The sequence below is a fragment of the Arthrobotrys flagrans genome, assembly GCF_004000055.1.
Source record: "Arthrobotrys flagrans strain CBS H-5679 chromosome Unknown unitig_3, whole genome shotgun sequence".
Taxonomy (NCBI): Eukaryota; Fungi; Ascomycota; class Orbiliomycetes; order Orbiliales; family Orbiliaceae; genus Arthrobotrys; species Arthrobotrys flagrans.
This window is the reverse complement of record NW_027137547.1, coordinates 2,221,834-2,243,619: the sequence shown is the minus strand read 5'-3', so window position 1 is coordinate 2,243,619 and position 21,786 is coordinate 2,221,834. Positions and strand designations below refer to the sequence as shown.

Below are 21,786 nucleotides of genomic sequence, written 5' to 3'. Positions count from 1 at the left end.
TTCACAGGCGGAGCATCCATCTTATAAAAGAAAAACATAAAGATACACTATGATTTTGTTTATCTTGGATGCCTGTCCGGTGACGCTCATTTGCGATATGGGGCAATGCATGAAGGCCTATATGTGCCTGGACGCCTTCGCTCCGTTGAACTATGGATAGTTCTCATACGCCAGGCTCCGATTAGCTTAGCTTAGAAATTGGAAGGTGGAGCTCGAGACCACGAGCTCGTGAATGGCGTCTGTGAGGCATCACATAATTGGGATTAAACACCCCGAGAGTATGCGCAGCGAGTGTAGCATATCTGCCCCGCTCTTCGAAATAAAATAACACATTTGTTCGAGTTTCTGGCGGTTGTTTGTAAAGAAGTTGGTCGAAGCTTGTACTATGTAAAGAAAGTCAGTGAGTCCAGATCTATGTAACTCACGAACCCTTAGATGGGCAGGCATACCTAAGTACTAGGTATGAATTCATACAAAGTGGTGGCAGTGATCTATAGATGATACACAATATCGTCCCCACAGCGGGTCGGCTACATGCGAGACGAGGTGAATAAAACGAACGAATCGATGAAGGAATGGGTGAATGAAACATTGACTTTGTTAGGAAGGAAATCGAGAAGATTGACGGGTATGTGTGCAGAGAGGCCCTGATACTCAAAGTCTCCGTGAGACCAAGGAGATGCTAGACAGACCACCTGCGTGGCGTTCTTTTCTTAGTTCCCAGGACGCCAAGGCACCAACGAAAGGCCAGTGTTGCCAAATGTGTTGAAACAGACTCTCGACTCCACAATTGAAGTTTGGGTGGGCTGAATTCAATTGCATCGGGCTTCATGGTTGGGGGATACTGCCGGCGTGGCGGTAACTTTGTACTTGACTCTAACAAGACTGTACTTTAACTGCTCTAGCCTGTTGATTAGGGTGTACTATCCCATACGGATTACTGATCTTGTTAATCTTGCCTCGATAGATGGGCCGGGGATTTCTTACACATGCAATGCAAAAGACTATCCGAATATGATACTGATCTGGGTCGATTTGACACTATCAAATGAACCTCATCCCAAGCTTTGTCCACTTCCCTAGCTTTCGATCCATTCGGATCTCTGCGCATTATCATGCAGCCATCGAAATCCCTGCTCCTCTGTGATACTCGCCTGCATTGCCTAGTTTCTCCCAGTCCGGAAGCTATTTCGTGATATTATCAAGCTTAAACCACAAGCTCCAGGGCGAAGAGTGGCCAGCGGATCGATATCCGTTCGGGCTGGCCATGCTAAGGAAAAAGTAAGACCGTTGGTTAATTCCCCCCAATCAGCCGCACTCGGTCCCTTTTTTCTTCCCTTTTCTCGCACCGCAAATCCTCTGTCGCCTCGGGCCAGGCCAATTCCCGCATCCACTCTCCCTTCCCGTCGCGCGACGACGACTTGCAACTGTCGTCTGTCAGATCCATCATGGTATGGCCGATAAAGCCAGTCAATGTCATTGTAAGTCAGTCTGTGTTATGTAACATAGCATGAGATAAACCGCATTCCCTGAAACTGTCTGACGGTTTCTCGTTTAGTTGATAGGCTGCACTGCAGACGGCCTGAAAACGTGCCCCTTGCTTTCATCGTTTTTCCTGTTTGTCTGCATATACTTCATCCCTATCTTAAAATCCGGCCACTTGGGTCGTACTTAGCATTGGGTCGCACAGTTCTTACCTCTTGGTACTTTGTATCTTCCCCTGTAAACCCGGGAATATATTTGCTAATTCTTTCACATCCCAACGACCTCGATTGACTAATTGATATTAATTTTTTTTTCTTTCATATTTTTGGCATCTCCTCATTGCGTTAACCTTTTCTAGATAGTAGAATGGCTCCTCGTCGGCTTAGCCACCATCTTCGTCGCACTGAGGATCTACATGCGCAACTATCGAAACAAGCATGATTTTTTCCACTTCACAGCGAGCGACTGGACCATCATCCTAACTTTGCTCTGCTTTTTTGCCACAGCCGCATGTGACACAGTAATGGTCACTTCGGGTTTTAGCGATGAGAGACTGTCGCTGGACCAAACTCTAGAGGATCCATGGAGTGCATACTTGAGGTTGAATAAAACCAGGTTGAGGCAGTTGCTTAAGGTATGTGTGACAAAACCATTTTCCTCCTTCAGGGTCAAGATATTTGATGTTACCCCACTATTGCCACGCCTTTTTCTCGTGCCGCACACCTTGAAATCGAATCTCGATGTATTCGCCTGCTTTGGGTTAGAGTCACTCGCTTCAAGAGGCGCATGGGCACATTGCATATGATCTTTGTGATGCTAAATAAATATTAACATCCGGTCAACCAATAGATGCTCTACGCCTCCTCAATGCCTTACTACCTCTCACTATGGGGCGTAAAATTTTATCTTGTCGCACTGTTTTATCAGTTAATTCCGCCGGCGACCATGCCGAAGCAAAGGATTGCCCTGCACATCATCACCGTTTTTGTGATATCCTCGTGCTTTGTGTGGCTAGGGCTTAATATCTTCTGGTGCATACCGATTATTAGTAATTGGGAGGTTGAACATCCACAGGACGCTTGTGTGGCGTACTTTGCTTATAACCCGTATATTATTACGGTGTCGTTGCATGCGGGTACTGAGATTATGAGTATGGAACACCTATGAAGTTAGAGTCAACGTATACTGATATGATCGATATAGTCTTCTCCCTCCCCTTCTCATTCCTCCACGTCCTTCGCCGCAACAACAAGAAGCAATTCTACGCCGCAACCGCCGTCTTCGCCATCGGTTTCGTCGGCGTCATAATAACTCTGGGAAGGGTAGCCTACGTCTTCACAGCCGGCTCCGGTCCCATAATAGGAATGCAACAAGCCTGGGCAGCAGTAGAACAATCGGTCGGCATCATCGTCTGTTGCCTCCCTGCTTTCAAAACACTGGTATTACGAAAGAAAAGTATGGGAAGTGGCAGTAGGCTCGTTGGATCGGGGAGCCGTAGTGCACATGACAGTAGGAGGAGGAGTGCGCCTGTTGCTATGGAAGAGACGGGAACTAGGCCGCTGGAAGGGAGAGGGGGGTTATTGATCCTGATGCTTCGATTATGAGGGTGGAAACTTTCGAACAGGAAGGTAGAGGGAGGAGAGGGAGTTTGACAAGTATGCTTCTGCCTGGGGGTTTATCGAGGAAGAATAGCTTGAACAAGATATCGTCTTCGGCGACGACGGGTGAGTTGGCACCGACAGCGGAACGGCCACGGCCTCAAAGGAAGGCTACGGGGCTAGAGACGATTAGTGATGCTTAAACCCAAGTTTCTACATTTCGCGGGAGGGACCTTTTGTGGTCCTTTTTTTTTTGTGGCTTCTTCTTTTCCTAGACGCCTTTTAAAATCCGACCGTATTATAAGGGTTTGGCGTTCTTTGGCGTTTTAGATGTACCTTCTTTGGTTGGAGCGCTTACTTTGCAGACACGACCGTTACGAATTATTTTACTTAATTGTCATAATCATTGGATATCGGTGGATATACTGTGCATATAAGCCCGCTTGAAAGATTTTATAGCAATTCTATTTTCTTCGTACTAAGCCTCCAATGAAAGATACCATAGTTGAGCCTATTAGATGGGGAATGAATACAATGCGCAAGCATATACCTATAGATAGGGAAGAGCACTAAGTAACCATACCCCGAACAACATTGTTACCATAGATACATCAGTCCTAACGCGTTAACGCTGAAAAATGTATAATAGAATGGTACCACAGCAATATTAGCGGCTAACAAGATCTATTTCGTCTACATTCAGAACTTAGCGAATAAACAAAAAATCGACGCTGCATCTTTTTGTGCCAACAATATTGAAATTGGTAATGCAATACCGCATGAATATTAATTTACTCCGTGGAGACGGGGCTTAAATCTGCCGTCGTGCAGGAGGTCACGCCATGAGGCTGAGATTAGATGCAGATTCGTATAATGTTACTTTTATAGGGAAGAGGCTTTCGGTATCCCCTCTATTTGCCTTTGGTTGTATACATCGGCGTATAGATGATTCATGATTTAAGTGCGAGGCATGAAAGGTTACGTAGACCATGTCAGCCAAATAATTTCGATTTTAGAAGTTGACAATAAACTTCCCTCCCATATGAAGTGCGTATAGCAGTTTTTCTTTTGATCCTATAGATGAGACGAAAATTCCGAGAGGGATTTAGAAAATGAGATCCTCTACTGTCTACTCCGAATTTAAAGACAAACATTAAATATTCTATGTCTTTACTTGTAGATACTTCTGTAATTTTGTAGGCAACTTATCATGTAAAATTATTAACAGGCCGACCTCAGCACGGTACTCAGGATAATTAACGTGAACCCAAAGTTTTGAAGATGAGACGGACAAATACCTAACTAGCCCTCCCGAATCGCCAACTATTTTCCACAAATCGTCTCCAGAAACCAACCTGCATGTACGAATCCGGGGAAGTACTTTGGATAACGAGATTCCCTTGGCCGACGGGTCGGGATGCCGCGCCGATGTCCTGTGCCAAGTCGAGAACGAGGTTAGGCGAGCCAATAAAGGCATCAAGACATTCGCTTGGCGTTCTTGTTCCGTCAGAGGTAAGGCATTTTAAACAAGCTCAACGCAAAATCTCACGATTGGCATATTCGCAACATGGGGAGTATTTCAAACCGCGAACCGATGGAGTGGAGATCCATGGTTTACCGGTTTCGTCTCGAGTAAAGAGTCAAGTTGCCAGCTTAGAGTTGTCAATGTTGTTCGCTAAAATTCTATGGATCCTTACGGCTTGTGGTCGGACAATTTTTGTCGAAGGTTTATCCCTGGTGGAAGGGTGGAACATGGCTTCCGTTTTATTTCCCTACTTGGACCTGACGCGGAACACGCTTGCTTGGGTCATGTTCGCGTTCCCTTACATGGAATCGGAATTTCGGCTTTACAAGGGGCTCTCGAACGGGTGAGTTTTGGCTCCTGGGATTCACGAAGCATGGAGGTAGCTGTATTATCTGCTGACGGTGAAATAAAACACCGGGTTTCAAAATTTACCGTCAATATCATAGCTCAAGATGCTTCAGTTATTGAAGTATAAAGCTTCGAGGGATTCCCCTAGAATCACGCAATCGAAGTTGTATCAATCAGGGAGTAAACAAAGTTACCCACGAACATATATACATACGCACTTGTCTACCACTCAAAATGCAAAAGCTCCTCCTCCTCGCGGCCTTTATTCCCGCCGCCCTCGGTTGCGCAAACCCAGACACCAACTCCTGCGCTAGCTTTATAAAATCCCAATCCGCCACCGCATCAGCCTACTGCGCAACCCTCACAAAATCCACCGTAACCGCGACTACAGGTCTTCCATCATGGGCCACAAACTGTAGCAACAAACCTAGCATGATCTCTAAAGAATGTTCATGTTATTACACCGGTGGTAGTTCAAATCCCACGACTACTTTGAAAACTACCACTACAACTAAGGCTGCTACTACCACTGCTGGTGGTGGGAGTGTGGCGACGGGGCTTACGAAGTCGTTGCCGGCTAGTCAGGGGTCTGTGGCTACGAATGCACCGATTGTGGTAGCTTCGTTTTTCGATGGGGGGATGAAGAAGTATGATCGTAGTCGTAAGTGGTGTCTTTTAATGTTGTAATTTTGGGGTTGTATGTTCAGCTGCTAACAAGGTTGGGCGTTATAGCAAAGGTCTGCGCGGAGCAAGATGAAACCGGAGAAAGTGACACTATTTTCATCTTGGAGGCTGGCGCTACGCTTCAAAATGTGATTATTGGACCAAATCAAGCCGAGGGTGTTCATTGCAGAGGTACTTGGTATGTTGCAGCCCCACTTACCCAAGTCTTTAAACCCTAATACTGACGGGGAGATTTTTAGCACTTTGAATAACGTCTGGTGGGCAGACGTTTGCGAAGACGCCATTACGTAAGTACTTTGCTTTAGTAGTTAACTTGTTATAGTGTCTAACATTTGAGCTATAGGTTGAAGCAATCCTCCGGGACTTCTTACATTAACGGCGGTGGAGCCTTCCATGCTGCTGATAAGATTGTCCAGGTTCGTTGACTCAAATTCCAACACACCAATTTCTCACAAACCAATACTAAATAATCCAATCTACAACCTCTAGTTCAACGGCCGCGGCACAATCTCCATCAAAAACTTCTACGCAAACGACTACGGTAAGGTCGTTCGATCCTGCGGTAACTGCAGCGGAAATGGCGGTCCACGAAATGTAATCATCGACAACATCGCTGCTGTATCCGGTGGAGTTCTCTGTGGTATTAATACGAACTACGGAGATACTTGCAAGATTTCGAACTCTTGTCAGAATTCCGGCAAGTATTGTGATAGATATGAAGGTAATTCTAGTGGCAAGGAGCCTAGTAAGATTGGCAGTGGGCCGGATGGGACTTATTGTACGACTTCGAATGTTAGTACTAGCTGTTAAAGGCAGAGTTGGAAATATGGGTGAGGGGTGGGAAGGAGTAGGAAATGGTGTAAATATAGTCTGCGATCTGTTGATACTGGACCTTCGTCTCAATTGTACATATCGCCGAATTTATGGAACTCAGTTTATTTTTCCTAGTTGCAAGGATTGCTAGAGTGGTGGTACGGCTGATTTATTCATGGAGCTTCACCAGTGTGAATCTTCTCACGGAGATCGGCACCAACTAGAGCTGTTCTGGCTAGATATTACTTTCTTATGAGAGGTTGAAAAGAGATTTCTTGTTATTATGGAATATGATGTAGAATTCCTGATCCTTGATTCCTAATTCCTGGTTCGCTAATTGCAGTACTTTTGGGGGAGGTCATTCGGCTAAATTCACGATAATGGTTGAGGATTTGTGTTCTCAAATGTGTCTTCAATAGTGTCAGCTAAACCTTGAGCAAGGTGCTGACATACTCCTGCCTGTAAGGGTTCTGGTCGACTTCAGCGCTGCGATTGAGGGCGGTCCATTTTGGCTGTTAAGACGCGTTAGTTAAATTTGATAATTTGGATTGAGTCTATATAGAGGATGGTAGTGATTGACAGCTGACTTACCTCGTCCTTGAACAACCTCATCGCCTTGATGTACTATATTTATCATCCAGCGTTAGCGTAACCTTTCTAGCAGACAGGGAATAAAAATGACGACTAGCATACATTTTTCTCATCGGTAGTGAAGCGATGATAGATTCCAGGTGGCAAGACAATGAAATCTCCGGCTTCCATAGCCACGCGAACCCATCTCTCATCTTCAGCGCCAGGCTTTCCGCTCCTGACATCGAAGTATCCACTTCCATCAAGGATGTACCTAATCTCTTCGTCCTCGTGAAGGTGCTCGGCGAAGAACATCTTGACCTTGGATTCATAGACTTCCCCCATTGCTTCTGGTGAAACAGTAATGATGTCGCGGTTCCTGTAGTGTCGCTCCTTTGCGATGGTATCGACTTGCTCGCCGGATGGATAGAAGCCGGCGGTGATACCGAGATCATCAAGAAGCGACTCCGGAAGTGGGTCGGAGGACTCGTGAGGAAGACGTTGGTCGCCGGGGAGGGAGTCGTAGTAGTAGATCTTCATTTTTGCGGCTTTCGTAAAATTCGAAGCTTGACTTTGGTTTGGTTTCGACGGTTCGTAGATAGAGATTGATATTGAGGCCAGGAGATTGACGAATGTGAGATTCTGACTGTTGTAGTTTCGAGCTACATGGGAAGCGATGAGGATGAGGGATGAGGGATGAGGGATGAGGGGCGGTGGTGGGGCTTTTATGCGGATGCGAGTCAGTGGTGTTACGAAATCGCGCGATTTTAGTTTTGCATGGCTGATTGCAACATTTCGAGAACTGTGAGCTTACGTAAGGTAAAACCGCCGGTTCCTCGTTTGCTCCGACGTCTACCGCCCAATCCTTGTACACGTGCCTGACTTAATCAAATTACCCGAATAGGGAGTATGTTCATTATATCTATCTACCGGCCCAAGTCTACAACAGTTGGATTCTCTTGACATCAAATTCTCCTTTGTTTCTTAAAAAGGAAAGTAGAAGAAAACGGGCTACTTTGTCACACAGAAGGTCATTAAACCCTGGCAGGATTCATAAAATAGCTCTTGGAGTCCAAAAATTTGTGGCACAATATACCCCGCAGCTAAACTATGTTTTCGGCCACGAAGAAGCTCAAAAGCAGGATCCTGATTCAATTTCCTAGATCTCTACCAGTGCGAATTAGACTCGTACTCGAAGATCTATATTAAAATCCTGTTCTAAGCTTGTGCTGTATATCATCTTGCAATTGATGCAAGCGTGGCACTAGGCACCATCGACCTTCGAATTCTTGTCCGCGGCACCAGCTCAGTCCTATCGAGTTTAGTTACGAGTCGACTGCTCATCGAACTACAACATGGATCACGCCAAAACACAATCACTAACTGGACTTCTAAGTCTCCCCAGTGAAATCTTGGTCCAGATCATTGGAGAATGTATGAAGCCCCCGGGCTCGGTGATGTTTTGGGATGACCATACTGCTGCCTATGCAACTAGCCGTCACCGCGAAGCCCTTCAGGCGCTATCAATTGTCTTAATTTGCCGACGTTTCCGGGACCTTGCTACCCTTTTGCTCTACTAGTTCTGTTTCCTTCAATATCAGATAATTCAATTTCGTGATACTTACCGATGGAGTCTGACTTTTCCTCGAATTGAGATTGCGGATAAATACGCCCTCTATGTAAAATATGGCGGAGCGGTTAGGTAAGCCAAAATCTAAACTAACATCACCTCAAATCCCAGGTGGATCAAAGTTAATTTATTTTTAATCATTTCCCAGAGCGTTCTGTTTTGAGGAAAGGGTTACAAGACATGATGAAAGGCAGTTTGGAGATTCCCTGCCGATGTCAGATCTACTTGCCAAGAAATAATCATAACGATACCCAAGTTCCTCAGCCCACTTTTTACTAACTTCAGCAACCTAAACGAAGCAAGATTCTACGTAGATCAGCCTCTAAAGTCTTCTAACCACATACAAATCTATATCGATGGAGTTCACGATATCCTTACTGGATGCCTCTCCCTCAAATCGTTGTTTCTCTGTTTATGTGCCGACACGGTTATTTGCAACAAACTGAAGCGTGCGCAAAGGGAGAAAGCTCAAGAAGAGATTTCTTCTCCTTCTTCCCCTCCTCACGCCAACTTTAGCAAACTCCATATCAAGTGCGTGGACGTATGGATCTCAGACCTTGACCAAATCCAGGAGAGTAGGGCAGCTTTTTCTGTGCTTGAGCTATTTTGTGACATCATATGGCCATCTGCAGAGAGTGTGAGGGCCCTTAATTTCGGATACGCAGCTTGCACGATGTACGGACATACGCCGGGCGTTCGAACTAATCTGAATGCTATGCCCCTGAGGAAATATGAACTCTCAATACTTGAGGAAGTCTCCTTGAAGGTAGATGAAGCAACATTGGCGGCTTTCGATGGATTCTTTACTTTTGAGAGATCACAGATCAAGCGGTTGGAAGTACAAGAACTATATGTGTATGAAGCGTGGGAAATAGGGAATAGTGGTCAATATACGCGTTACGGCTCCTTGGTAAGAAGTTTTGATTGAGGATCCGACTATCGTTCCTATGCATATCTAATAGCGATACCTATTTTTATTTTAGGAGCTAGAGTTTATGGTTAGATACCCGAATGTAGAGAATATCTCCATTCGAGATCTAGCCGATGAAACCGATATGTATGGAGAAGAGGGGATGTGTCCGACTCTGTATCGATTGTTTTTTTTGAAGACGAGTAGCCTCAAACGTCTTAAAGAGATCCAATTCTTCACGCCTAAATATGCGGATAGTCTGATAGAAGATATCAAACGCAACATTATTAACCGGAGTTACGTGGTCACTGCATGTCCTGAAAATGCTGATTACGGTGCTCATCTTGTCTTCCCTTTGTCTGAATGATAATATGAGCTCAGTTCGCATATAGTTTAGTTATACTACTTTATCGCTGTAGGATTGAGATTGCATCAAAACGTCGTCATGCTTAAACTTAACTCTCCTCACTCCACCCAGCTCGACTAGTGAAGTCCCAATAACCTCCATTCTAATCGGTCCTTCAGGTTTATCATTTCTATTAAGCTCAGACTCGTCTTTTAAGGTGGTATTTTCTATCAACTTCCACCTTTTCCAAAGTAGAAATCCAAGTCCAAGGACTAGTAAACCTCCTAACGTGGAACCTACAGCAATCCCGATTTTTCTAGTTTTAGGTCTGAGATGGGAACTAGATAGCCGAGGCCTTTCAATAGGCGTTGGCCCGGTACCGACTAATTCGCTTGCTCTCACGGCATTATTGACTTCTGCTAACTTTTGGGTCATGCTGTCTGCTACCGATGGTGCAATGCCAAGCTCGCTGTTCTCTTGATCGTAGAGCAGGTATGCACTTCTATTATATTGTATAGTCTAGTGCCAAGACGGGTGCTATCCCACCAAAACGAAACGCAAGTTTTCTGGCGGACTCACACCCATCTTGCCCGCCAGACCACCTATAGTATTAGATCCTCCATAACCTTCAGAAATTAAACACCCACCGGAAAAAAGATAACCCCAAATCAACATCAATCTTTACCATCCCCACTTCTTGAGACCCCTTATGAACCCCAATATAGCATCTCCCACCCCCAAGCCTGTATATCAACTGATCGGCCGTCACTTTTATCTTAACCTCAAGTTTTGCAGTACTAAAAGTGAATTGAAGAGTTCTGTTCGTGGTAGGGGAGGTACTATCGCAAGGTGTGATATAAGTATCGATAGACCGTTCGTAGGTATATAATGAATTGATAGTATTGTGGTGTGAAGAGCCGGGTTGTTTACGGCGTAAATACCACTAAAAATTGAAATTAATGACCCGATTAGAATGTAAGCATCGATGCGATTTTTCTTTGAAGTCATCGACTTATTCTAACGTCGGATCAAATCCCACCTTCCCGACTTTAAGCACCTTATCGTCAACATCAACCCCTCCATCGCTCCTCTCAGTTTCAACCATCAACTTTATTCTGGTCGGTTCAATAACCCCGCCCTCACCCATTTCCACCATAACCATCCGAACATAGAATTTCACCGCGTCAACCGCGCCAAAGGCTATTCCTCTAGGATTGCTAGTCGACTTGCGATTTGGGATTACATATATTCCGAATAATAATGAAAATATAAGACCTTGGTCACGTAATAGCTGGGGACCGGTGCTGGCGTACAATTTGCCACAGATTGGGGTAATTCGGGGAATATACCGAGACCGAAGGTCGGAAGGGATGAGGAGGTTCCGAGGCCTAGTTGTAATGGTAGGGTAAGGCCGTTTAGGTAGACCACGCCCGTGTTAATTGTTCCTCGTATCTATTAAATGCGAGAAACCATTGATATTCGGCAATTAATGACTTTGGAGGCCCAGCTTTTATGTATTAATGAAATGTTAAAATCATTAAGAACTCACATAACGAGTGGGACTATACGTTAAATCAAAGGCAGTCGAGGAGTTACCGAAAGTACTAGAGTTAGATGGATCAACTACGGTGTTCAAGTATAGCATATTCTGCCTCAGTAATGTGCTCTTAGGGTCAACCAGAGTGTGCCATACAGTAACTACTCCATCTCCCACTTATACAAGCAAATAAGTTTCCGGATTCAGCGCAAAACTCGAAAACAGGAATACCCGGCGTAAGAACCCATATGAGTGGAGAGAATGAGACCGCAAGTGATATATTTTGTGGGGAGTGTTCCTGTGCTGATATTAACGAATAGAGAGGTTACTTCGTTGTCGAAAGGGATAATGTTGGGATCTATGATTGGTCACGTATTATGGAAATCAGTGGTCTGGTCTCGAGCTTTGAATTCGCTGATTTAATAATCTTATCACTGGTAGCAATAGCTTACAAAGCTGAACGGCTGTACGAAACCAGTCTCAAGCTTTGCATAAAATTCTAATACGCAGTGACATTCAATGCAATTCAGAAGCTCTAAACCTCGCCGAACAATAAGAATCCTAACCGCAAGTCCCAGACTCACACCCCTTACTTTGTGTGTGTATAGACTTTTGAATGAATTTACAGGGGTGTTTTGAAGGTCGAAATCATCACGTGATATTACAAAATTAATATGCATTTTTCGACAATTATCCTAGATTTTTGCACAGGTCTTTGCATAATGATGCAGTTACGAATAAATCAAAAAGGTATCAATACTGTTGTTGTGAAGCAGAAAGCCGTGAATCCAAATGTCCACGATATTACGATGGGTTCATGAGTTTGATCACAAATATCCCTACCCCCGAGAGGATGATAGATTGCCACCTAGCTAATCCTGATAAATACATTTTGTCAATGTATATCATATATCAATCAATTTAAATTATCAACAAATTAACTTATCAAGAAATTGAAAAAATTACAGATTTCAACCCTCGAATGGAGGTTCATATGGAGCCTCTGCTTGTGGTGTGATTCTGGCCAAGTGTCGTCGGTGACCATCGAACCAATCGAGAATGGCGGAGTGGAATGTTACACTATTGAACCAGTATATTAGCATCATTTCTGTACGAATTATTTAAATTGAGAGCTGGGAACTCACCGATTGTCCCAAACAACAACGGTACCAGGTGCCCACTTAACACGGGCCTGGAAATCTTGTCCTAGGGCTGTGTGGTCGTACAGGAATTTCAAGAGGTGATCGGATTCTTCCTTCTTAAAACCGACGATATATCGTGTGACTATAAGCCACTGGTTAGCTTCTTTCTAGAGAGCCGCATATATGGAAACGCAAGAGATACATACACTGTGGGTTCACAAACAACGCCTTCTCCTTTGTGACAGGATGCTCCCTAACAATTGGGTGCACACTGGTAACTGGCTCTCTCCTCACAATACCTCCGCGGGCTAAGCTGGAAGTGGCCTGCTCATGTGCTGAGTGTACGGCCTTCAAACCGTGCAATCGCTTTCGGAACTCAGGGCTGAGGCGGTTGTATGCCTCGGCTTGGTTTGCGAATAGTGTGTCACCACCAGTTGGTGGGCCGTCGAGAAGGTAGAGGAAGGTGGTTCCTGGTGGCTGTTTCTCGTAAGTGACATCAGAGTGCCATGTGAGAGAGTTGGAGTGCTCCTTAAGGAAGTCTTGAGCGGAGGTATCGTCGACAGAGCGATGGACAAGGTGAATTTCCGGGTCTAGTTTATCCAATGTTAGAACTTATTGCAAATTTCTGAGATTAATTGGTGGATAAAATAATATACTTACGTCCCGCTGGACCACCCGATGTGGGGTGAATGTGGTGACGGCCAAAGTAACCACCGAAGTCCAGAGCCTGCTGGATTGGGAGATCTGCGAAGTCTTGGTTTCGGAAGGCTAGAAAACGTAAATTAGCAATTGCATACTATTGCAAGAGGTTTTTTAGAATTCTTGTTCTTACCAACGACCTTCTTTTGTGCAACAAAGAGAGCTAGTTCGTCTTTTCCGGCGTCGTTGAGCTGGCTAAGCTGGATTCCTTCAACTTCAGCTCCGATATTGCTGGTAAGATCGGTGACCTTGGCTCCCTTGAGAAGATTTGGGAATGTCGGGTCGGCATCCTTTCCATGATCGTAATGCTCAAATGGGGTCAATGGGGGATATCTGCCATCCGGTAGAGTGTCAAGTCAGAAGATTGTCATACTGAAATACAAATGCATCAGTCGTAATGCCTTGGTGCTCTTTAACTTACTTGACGTCAGGGTTCCATGTTGGAAGATAGTTGGGATACTTTGGTGGTGGGGCTGTATCCTTCCGGCTAATCTCCTTCTCATAGGACTTTGGGCCATTATCATAGGCCTCCTTGTAAACGGTTGGTCCCGAGCCTGGAGGGAGGTTCACAAGAACCTTCTCTTGTTCATTCTGGATTGGTGCTGCTGGAGCCATTGTGATAAAATATAATTACTTTGGTAAGTTCAATATGACTTAATGATGATGAGATAACTCAGAGATAAAATTTGATGGCAGAGAGTATTTACGAGAACCCGAGACCCAGACTTTAGGATTATTGGGCATACAAAATGGATTCTAACGGCGTCATGTGCGGGGAATTTATTCTCCCATTGAAACACCAGAGGGACGATATCGGCCAGCTGATTACCAAAGACTTATTAGCAGGTAGTAGATATCGGCGAACAATATCTCTAAGCAACCAGCAGATGCCGACATATCCGTTCACTTCTGCCGCTTTTGCCAATGGATCAGTAACATTTAGCATGACTATTCGCAGGATAGAACCCTATCTGGCATAAGTCGGGAACAGAAGGTCACGGATTCCGGCAACAGATATAGAGTTATAAGATTGCCGAGACACGCTGCCCCACAATGAAAGTGTATACTTACGTACATTGCGTGATTCCAAGATATTATTTGTCTATCGTGGCTCCATGCACTTTGAAAACGTGACTGGGACCGTTGGAAGAGGGACGTTTGATCGTCGAGACGGGGTGAAGTGACAGCTGACAGCAGTGGAACTCGCAGTATCCCATCGGGAAATATAGGAGTGTGAACTCGACCATGGGGAGCTTATCGATAACATAACCATCCAATAATGTTACTTCTTTTCCTAAGTTCCATCTTGGTAGGATGTGGGTAAGGGTTACAACAGAAGATATCTGGATCCAAAGTGGATATCAACGTGTTGGAGCTGTCGTACTACCAAAGGTGGTCCAACCAGAGGTTGGCAACCGGGGTTCTTACACCATTTCCAAGCATTATTCCTCATTGTACCGCCGTCCACTTGGTACTAAAACGTCTTCCAATTGCTGTACTTGTTCAAATCCGTCTCTTTGCGCGGCTAACGGCCTAAAACGGGACTATCGCGGACAACGCAAAAGCCCCGTTGGAATTGCTCCACATTCGTGTCTGGCGTAAAGTCAAAGGCAGATTGCGTGATAAGTTTTTAACATCCACTTTGAAGCCGGCGGTTTCGCAAGAACACCCGGTGAAAAGTACTGCAGTGGTGTTGTTTTTGATGCCTTGGAAGGCTTATCTAAGAGCCTATATTTCTAGGTAAATTCCATTGAACTCATGCAGATGATTAGATATCTTGCTCGCAGACTGGCCGGTACTAGCTAACAGTAACTCGTTTCTAGACTAGGCCAGCTTTAATCCTGGCCTACAGGCCCAATGACCGAATTTTGATAGATTTGTCGGTTAGTCTGATGTTCACGCGGAATAGAATGAGGCGTCTCAATAGCTCCCAGAATTTGAACCTAATTCTAGAGTTGCATGCCAGTTTAAGGTTTCTAAACCAGGCGTCGACGCTTTGACCAGAACATTCAAGAAAAACATATCGTGCGACCGAGCATCGAAATCATATCGTCACTACAGCTATATAGCGATTTACAGAGCTGAATGTTTTCGAAGGCAATTTTTGTCTTCGATCTCGATGTCGATATCGATGTGGCGGCTGCGAGACGGATTTCAATGTATGTCTGATGTTCCGAATCGAACTTTAACAATATGGATACTCATTATTTCCCAGATTACAGAATGGCCACCCATAAAATTGATGTCCGATAAGGTCTAGAAGATGTCGACATCAGATAGCTGAAAGACGAAAAGTGGGGGGCACCACGCCGGTCGTAAAACTGACTCGCCTATTACATTTCCCCCGACTCGCTTCTGAAGGGCAATATGCAACCCTGCTCCAGGCCCAGAACCCTGGGAATATCTCCTGCATCGTGGCAAAATCAAGCTTCCGAGACTACTGGAAATTTTTCTTTACCTGCATGCACAAGAAAGCAAGAAACGTCTTATCGGTATTCTAGGCGATTGGGAAAGAAAAAGAAACTCGGCCGAGGGGGTATTCCCAACTTCGGCTCTACCGTAGACCCGAATCATCATGAAGATAATCATGATGTTATCTATAAATTCGGGTCGCATTCCTCCCAATAGTGATCCTCGTCGGTGTCGAGTTACCATCTCAAACCAACTACCCCCCCTCCTCTACTCCCTCCATTGACCGTACTTGTACCGGGTCATTATCAACATGTCGAAGATCACCCCGGTTTCGGAGGACCCTAGTCCTAGCGCCTCGTCGCATAACTCGGCAGCGGACTTGAAGAATCCATCTACAGTGGCTGCCAATGTAATATCTGATGATAGTTCCTTCTCCGACGAGTCGACGAAGGGCAAAAATATCACCTTCGCCAGCAAAGGTCTCGCAGATGACCTCTACGTACCTATTGATACGTATGAGGGAAGACATAGATACGATCCTACCTATGAGTGGGACCCTAAAGAGGAGAAGAGACTAGTCCGCAAGGTAGATACAATTACATCGAACTGATCTTGTGGTATCAAGCATTGACAATAATCTAGATTGACTGGAAGATTTGCTCATGGGCGTGTCTCATGTTCTTTGCGCTTCAATTGGACCGAGGCAACATCGGGCAAGCTCTATCTGACAATATGCTTGGAGACCTTAAGTTGAATACCGATGACTTTGTAAGTTCAAGAAATAACGCTTCGAGGGATTTTGGTATGTAATATAGGCTAACAAGCCTTTGTTTCTAGAACACTGGTCAAACAATCTTCTTGGTTTCATTCTTGTTAGCTGAGCTACCATCACAGCTTATTTCCAAGAAACTCGGTCCCGATAACTGGATCCCAGTCCAAATGATTTCTTGGTCCCTTGTGGCCAGCTTCCAAGCATTTCTCTCTGGCAAAGGATCCTTCTACGCATGTCGAGCTCTCATCGGTATGATCGAGGGTGGTTTCATTGCCGACGTCAGTAAGTGAAAACGGTCTTCAAATATATCCATTTCCCGTCAGTCCCAGTACTAAAGAAAGAGTAGTTCTCTACCTGTCATACTTCTACACTGGAAAGGAACTTCCTATTCGCCTAGCCTTCTTTTGGGTGGCTTATCAGGCAACTCAAATTGTTGCCGCTTTCCTTGCCTTTGGTATTCTCCGTATGCGCGGTGTCAATGGCATGGAAGGTTGGCGTTGGCTCTTCGCTCTTGAGGGAACACTCACCGGTATCATCGGAGTAATATCCTGGTTCTATCTTCCACCATCGCCAACGCAAACCAAGAGTTGGTTCCGCGGTCAAGACGGCTGGTTCACCGAACATGAAGAAAAGATCATGGTAAACCGTATCCTCCGCGATGATCCCGGAAAGGGTGACATGCACAATCGTCAAGCTCTCAGCCCCCGATTGCTCTGTGAGAGCTTCAAAGATTACGATATGTGGCCAATTTATCTTATGGGTCTTACATGGCAAATTCCCATGGCTCCTATGACCAATTATCTTACACTACAGTTGCGAGCTGCTGGATTCGGTACCTTTGACACTAATTTGTTGACCATCCCGGCTTATGTCCTCTTTATTATACAACTCCTGTTCTGGACATGGTTCTCGGAAAAGATCAATATGCGAATCATCGTTCCTTTGATCGCGCAGTTCTGGGCAATACCGATTGTTATTGCCTTGGCTGTATTGCCGGGAACAGCATCTCCATGGGTTAAATTCGCACTCGCAACACTGCTAGTTGGACATCCATATCCGCACGCTGTTTTAGTCGCATTAACAAGTCGAAATGCGGGCAGTGTGAGGACGCGAACTGTGGCTAGCGCGCTCTATAACATGTTTATCCAAGCAGACGGTATAATTGCCAGCAACGTGAGTTTCAGAATCCTAAGTCCCCTACATCGATATCAGGCTGTGCTAACAACCGCTCCAGATTTATCGAGACCATGACAAACCCCTCTATAGAACGGGTAACAGAGTGCTCATTGCCATCGGTGTATACAATATCTTTATGATCATCGGCGCCCGACAATATTACATCTGGAGAAACAAGTATGTTCCCACTACCCCATAATCTAACTCCAAGCAAAACATCAACTGACAGCAACCATAGGAAACGTGATGAAGTCTGGAACGCGATGACCAAGGACGAGAAGGAACACTACCTCCGAACAACAACGGACAAGGGTAATAAGCGATTAGATTTCAGATTCGCATATTAGACGGCCTACATTGCCTGTAGATATTCTATAGATTTCGCAAAGCACGGCGCGCTTTGGTTAGATTGGTTCACAACATTTACGCACGATTAATCAAGATACTTGGTCCACCAAAGGCCTAAATGAACGAAAACTATGTGTTGTTCATGTGGTATATTTAATTCCTTGGCGCTCGATCCGGTACCTCGGAGATATTGCCGAGCCCGCGACTTCAATTGCATGCCGCGAACATACAAGGGAGAGCTTCTAGATATAAAATAGAGGTTAGAGACGCTAATACTCCTTGAGAGAAACATGTAACTTGCCATTGGCCACCAATTGTACTTTACCAACCCGGATGAAAGACCTCCCCGAATACAATTATGTCCTCCCCACTCATCAGAATCGTCAACTCGACCTTCCAGCGAACCACAAACGGACCGACATTTTTTCCCAATCTAAATTTCACGCTTCAATCAATCACCTCGACGCCCATTACAAAACCGCAAAGATGGTCTATCATCGGTCCTTCGAATTCCGGAAAGTCCACTTTTTTGCAAGCACTACAGGGATCACATATATGCACGCCCATTGTGGGGAGGACGTACCCTGCGCTTACAGATAAAAAGAAGTATCCGGCTTCTTCTATCGCTTTGGTAGATTTCTCGGCTCGGGGTGCGTTTGGAGAGAGTGTGAAGGGGGAGTATATGTCTAGTCGGTACCTATTTTTCCTCTAAAACTTCCGTTTACGGAACAGCAAAGGCTGATTTGGCATTGTATTCTAGATATGAATCACGTCGTGGAGCTACAGACTTGACATTACGCCAATGGCTAGAAAGAACGGCTTTACATCTTCCGTTGTATACGGATAATTTTGACTTTGAAGCACATGTGGCGACAAGAGCTGCAGATGTGCCGTTAGAGACTGTGACTACGGGTCTAAGGCTTACGGGGCTTCTGGACCAACCTGTAAGCACTTTGAGTAATGGACAGGGACGAAGGGCTAGAATTGCACAGGCGTTATTGAGGGGCGTGGATTTGTTGTTGCTGGATGAGCCTTTTAGTAATATACCCCCTTTGTAGATCCTTAGAACGAAGAGCTAGTTGCTGACATTAGTTAAGTGGGCTTGGATCCATGGTCTATTGAACGGTTATCTGGTCTTATTAAAAGAATATCCTCACCGGAAGCTGCAAATGATCCATTCAAAATTGCTTCACAAGTCGTGGTCACACAAAGACCACAGGATCATCTTCCGGATTGGGTGACGCATATTGCATACCTCCAAGATAGCAAGGTCCTTACTATGGGTGGGAAAGAGGAGGTTATAGCTAAAGCTTCTGAAAAGGGGATTCGGATTGGAGGTGGAGATAAAGAGAATGATGGCATTCTTCACAAAGTCTACGGTGCAGGTAAAAGCATCCCGTCTGAAGATGCCAAAACAGAAGCTACCACAGCCTTGGCAGAAACCAAGAAAGAACTAGTTGTTGAAATGAGTGGTATCAAGATATCATACAGTGATAGAGAGATATTAAAGGATTTCTCATGGACTATTAAGCGTGGTGATCGCTGGGGACTATTCGGACCAAATGGTAAGATTAAAAGATTCCAGATTCGTGATGTCTGTATAAACATCTAACCTGATCAAAGGCTCCGGAAAAACCACTCTGCTGGCAATAATAACATCTGACCACCCACTCTCCTACTCCCAACCAGTAAAGCTCTTCGGCCGCTCCCGGCTCCCCACCAAAGGCATCCCGGGCATCTCAGTCTTCGAGCTACAATCCCTCATTGGCCACTCATCCCCCGAAATCCACCAATTCTTCCCTCGCAGGCTATCTCTTCGAAAATGCGTCGAGTCAGCTTGGGCGGATACATTCATCACAAGACCTCATTTCCCACCGAACGGAGAACAACTTGTTGATGATATATTTGAATTCTTTGATATATCGCCTGAGGAACAAAAGAAGGAATTTGGGGAGTGTGGAGTGTCTACACAGAGGTTGGCGTTGTTTATGCGGGCGGTTGTTAAGAAACCTGATATTGTGATTTTGGATGAGGCTTTTAGTGGGATGGATGAGGATTTGAGGGATAGGTGTATGAAATGGTTGGAGGAGGGATTGGAAGATCGACAGGCGTTGATTGTAGTTAGTCATTTAGACGGGGAAGTACCAAGAGTAGTGGATAAGTGGGTGCGATTAAGAGAGGCGGGAGATGGAGAGGGTGCAGTATTTGGTAGAGGAAATTAAAAACTTCAATGATGAAGTCTTGTTCGACAACTGCACGTTTTATCGAGGATACTTAAGTAATTACGACAAATAGATAATTGAGACTGAGTACATACCTATCCTTTGACGTCTGAAGGCCTTGATTCGAATTCGGTAATATATGAACAATTTAAGCCTATTAGATTGCGACCTCTTTAGCTTAGCCTCGAGACCCTTCGGATCTTCCAATTGCCAAAACTCTTCCTTTAGATGCCTTGACCATAAAGTCCTCCGGATCGTATACTGACATGAGGCGATATATCCACATTCATCCAAATATACTGATATATATATATCACGATAAAAGGATAATATGGGCGCTGTAATCACTAAGGAGCTTCCTATACCTTCCCAAGCCCTAAAAGAACCTTGAGGTCCTCGACGTGTTCCCAAAAGGGAAATCAGTCGCAGAAAATGTCCGATACCACCCTATCCCCTTTTACATTTTGAATCACCAAACAAGTAGCAATAAATTCCTGTCATTTCTCTCCCCTGTCATGTTTATTAATTTAATTTATTATTTACTATCAATAGAGAGATTTGTCTGGATGGAATAGCCCAGCACACGCCAAATAAACTTTTGTTTTTACTGTTACATGCACAGACAACGTCATTTTGCTGAAATATCCTCTTTAGTCTCTGGTAACTTATCCCATGGGCGAGATGCCGACTGCGACCGTACGTTGGCACTGGTACCTCGATAACTAGAGACTAGTCGCAAAAGGTGACTTTATCCATAGGGCCCTGCTGATCTAGTCTGATGGAGCTCCTACTTGTGTGCAACTGATCCTCAGGGCTAGTATCCATAGTTAGTATGGTCTATCCATGACATATCCGGCATGCTTCTAAGTATATATACCAACTCATGGCTCAGATTGTGAAACCGTAAGGCTGCGTACGTCTCTTGATTATACTAATGATGTTTTACAAACATGTAAAATAACATGAAAGATAGCTATTCTGTGTATGCTTATTTTACAGGCCCTCGGTTTTCCGGCCCTTGGAGCCGGATGAAGATTTTACGAGAAATCACGAGAAAAACGCTGTGATAGAAACGCCGAAGGCTATCGATAATTTTTTTAATAGTGGGGAAGGATCTAGGAAAGGAATTCAGGAAATGGAAGTGAAAAACTTGCAACTAGTATCTACCGAAATATTTATGGCCGGGGGGGGGACGAAGCTAGAGGATAAAGGGATTTTCCAATGTAAATCTCGTATCTTCTTTTAAACCGCACAACCTGAAAAGGAGCTACCGATAAAACCAATTACTCCGGAGCATCTCGTGTAGATCTGTCGACGATGAATAGAACTGATATTACGATTCTCGGCGCGATCCTCGACTCTGCATATATGCGAAACAACCCAAAAATGATGTTGTCCATAAGGAAGTACTTAGATAGATATACTTTGTTCATTCTACAAATCCAATCTAACCGCTTCTATGTTGTATACGTCCTGTCTTTTTCGCCTAGGCATTCTCATCTTGATGCAAAGGAAATGATATTAGTGCCGAGCCCTAGGACATGAGTATCTATGCAAGAATATATCATC

At 44.7% G+C, this 21,786-nt stretch overlaps 7 protein-coding genes across 8 annotated transcripts; 4 read left to right on the top strand and 3 right to left on the bottom strand.

The window, feature by feature from the left end:
- Positions 1-181: 181 nt before the first annotated feature.
- DFL_002042 (uncharacterized protein) lies at positions 182-472 on the bottom strand (the record flags this gene model as incomplete). Its single annotated transcript, XM_067630768.1, has 2 exons — positions 182-383; positions 450-472. The coding sequence occupies 2 exons, from the start codon at positions 470-472 to the stop codon at positions 182-184; spliced, it is 225 nt and encodes a 74-aa protein (XP_067493379.1).
- A 976-nt stretch (positions 473-1,448) lies between these two features.
- Positions 1,449-3,286, top strand: DFL_002041 (uncharacterized protein; the record flags this gene model as incomplete). Of its 2 annotated transcripts, XM_067630767.1 has the most annotated exons (6): positions 1,454-1,481; positions 1,559-1,617; positions 1,844-2,119; positions 2,335-2,635; positions 2,689-2,924; positions 3,041-3,286. In XM_067630767.1, 6 exons carry the CDS (start codon positions 1,454-1,456, stop codon positions 3,284-3,286), a joined length of 1,146 nt encoding a protein of 381 aa, XP_067493378.1. The 2 variants fall into 2 exon arrangements, with proteins under 2 accessions (XP_067493377.1, XP_067493378.1); XM_067630766.1 differs by lacking the exon at positions 1,559-1,617 and having other exon boundaries at positions 1,449-1,481.
- A 1,904-nt stretch (positions 3,287-5,190) lies between these two features.
- Positions 5,191-6,450, top strand: DFL_002040 (uncharacterized protein; the record flags this gene model as incomplete). The annotated part of the gene is made up of 5 exons (XM_067630765.1): positions 5,191-5,617; positions 5,689-5,818; positions 5,880-5,927; positions 5,984-6,056; positions 6,130-6,450. The coding sequence occupies 5 exons, from the start codon at positions 5,191-5,193 to the stop codon at positions 6,448-6,450; spliced, it is 999 nt and encodes a 332-aa protein (XP_067493376.1).
- Positions 6,451-6,878: 428 nt separating this feature from the next.
- On the bottom strand, positions 6,879-7,563 carry DFL_002039 (uncharacterized protein; the record flags this gene model as incomplete). Its single annotated transcript, XM_067630763.1, has 3 exons — positions 6,879-6,965; positions 7,045-7,077; positions 7,147-7,563. 3 exons carry the CDS (start codon positions 7,561-7,563, stop codon positions 6,879-6,881), a joined length of 537 nt encoding a protein of 178 aa, XP_067493375.1.
- A 4,854-nt stretch (positions 7,564-12,417) lies between these two features.
- On the bottom strand, positions 12,418-13,902 carry DFL_002038 (uncharacterized protein; the record flags this gene model as incomplete). The annotated part of the gene is made up of 6 exons (XM_067630762.1): positions 12,418-12,526; positions 12,592-12,730; positions 12,795-13,178; positions 13,249-13,356; positions 13,421-13,620; positions 13,709-13,902. The coding sequence occupies 6 exons, from the start codon at positions 13,900-13,902 to the stop codon at positions 12,418-12,420; spliced, it is 1,134 nt and encodes a 377-aa protein (XP_067493374.1).
- Positions 13,903-16,009: 2,107 nt separating this feature from the next.
- On the top strand, positions 16,010-17,994 carry DFL_002037 (uncharacterized protein; the record flags this gene model as incomplete). The annotated part of the gene is made up of 6 exons (XM_067630761.1): positions 16,010-16,285; positions 16,342-16,467; positions 16,537-16,753; positions 16,818-17,644; positions 17,706-17,824; positions 17,886-17,994. The coding sequence occupies 6 exons, from the start codon at positions 16,010-16,012 to the stop codon at positions 17,992-17,994; spliced, it is 1,674 nt and encodes a 557-aa protein (XP_067493373.1).
- Positions 17,995-18,353: 359 nt separating this feature from the next.
- Positions 18,354-20,217, top strand: DFL_002036 (uncharacterized protein; the record flags this gene model as incomplete). Its single annotated transcript, XM_067630760.1, has 5 exons — positions 18,354-18,688; positions 18,756-19,033; positions 19,093-19,380; positions 19,453-19,560; positions 19,619-20,217. 5 exons carry the CDS (start codon positions 18,354-18,356, stop codon positions 20,215-20,217), a joined length of 1,608 nt encoding a protein of 535 aa, XP_067493372.1.
- Positions 20,218-21,786: the final 1,569 nt, after the last annotated feature.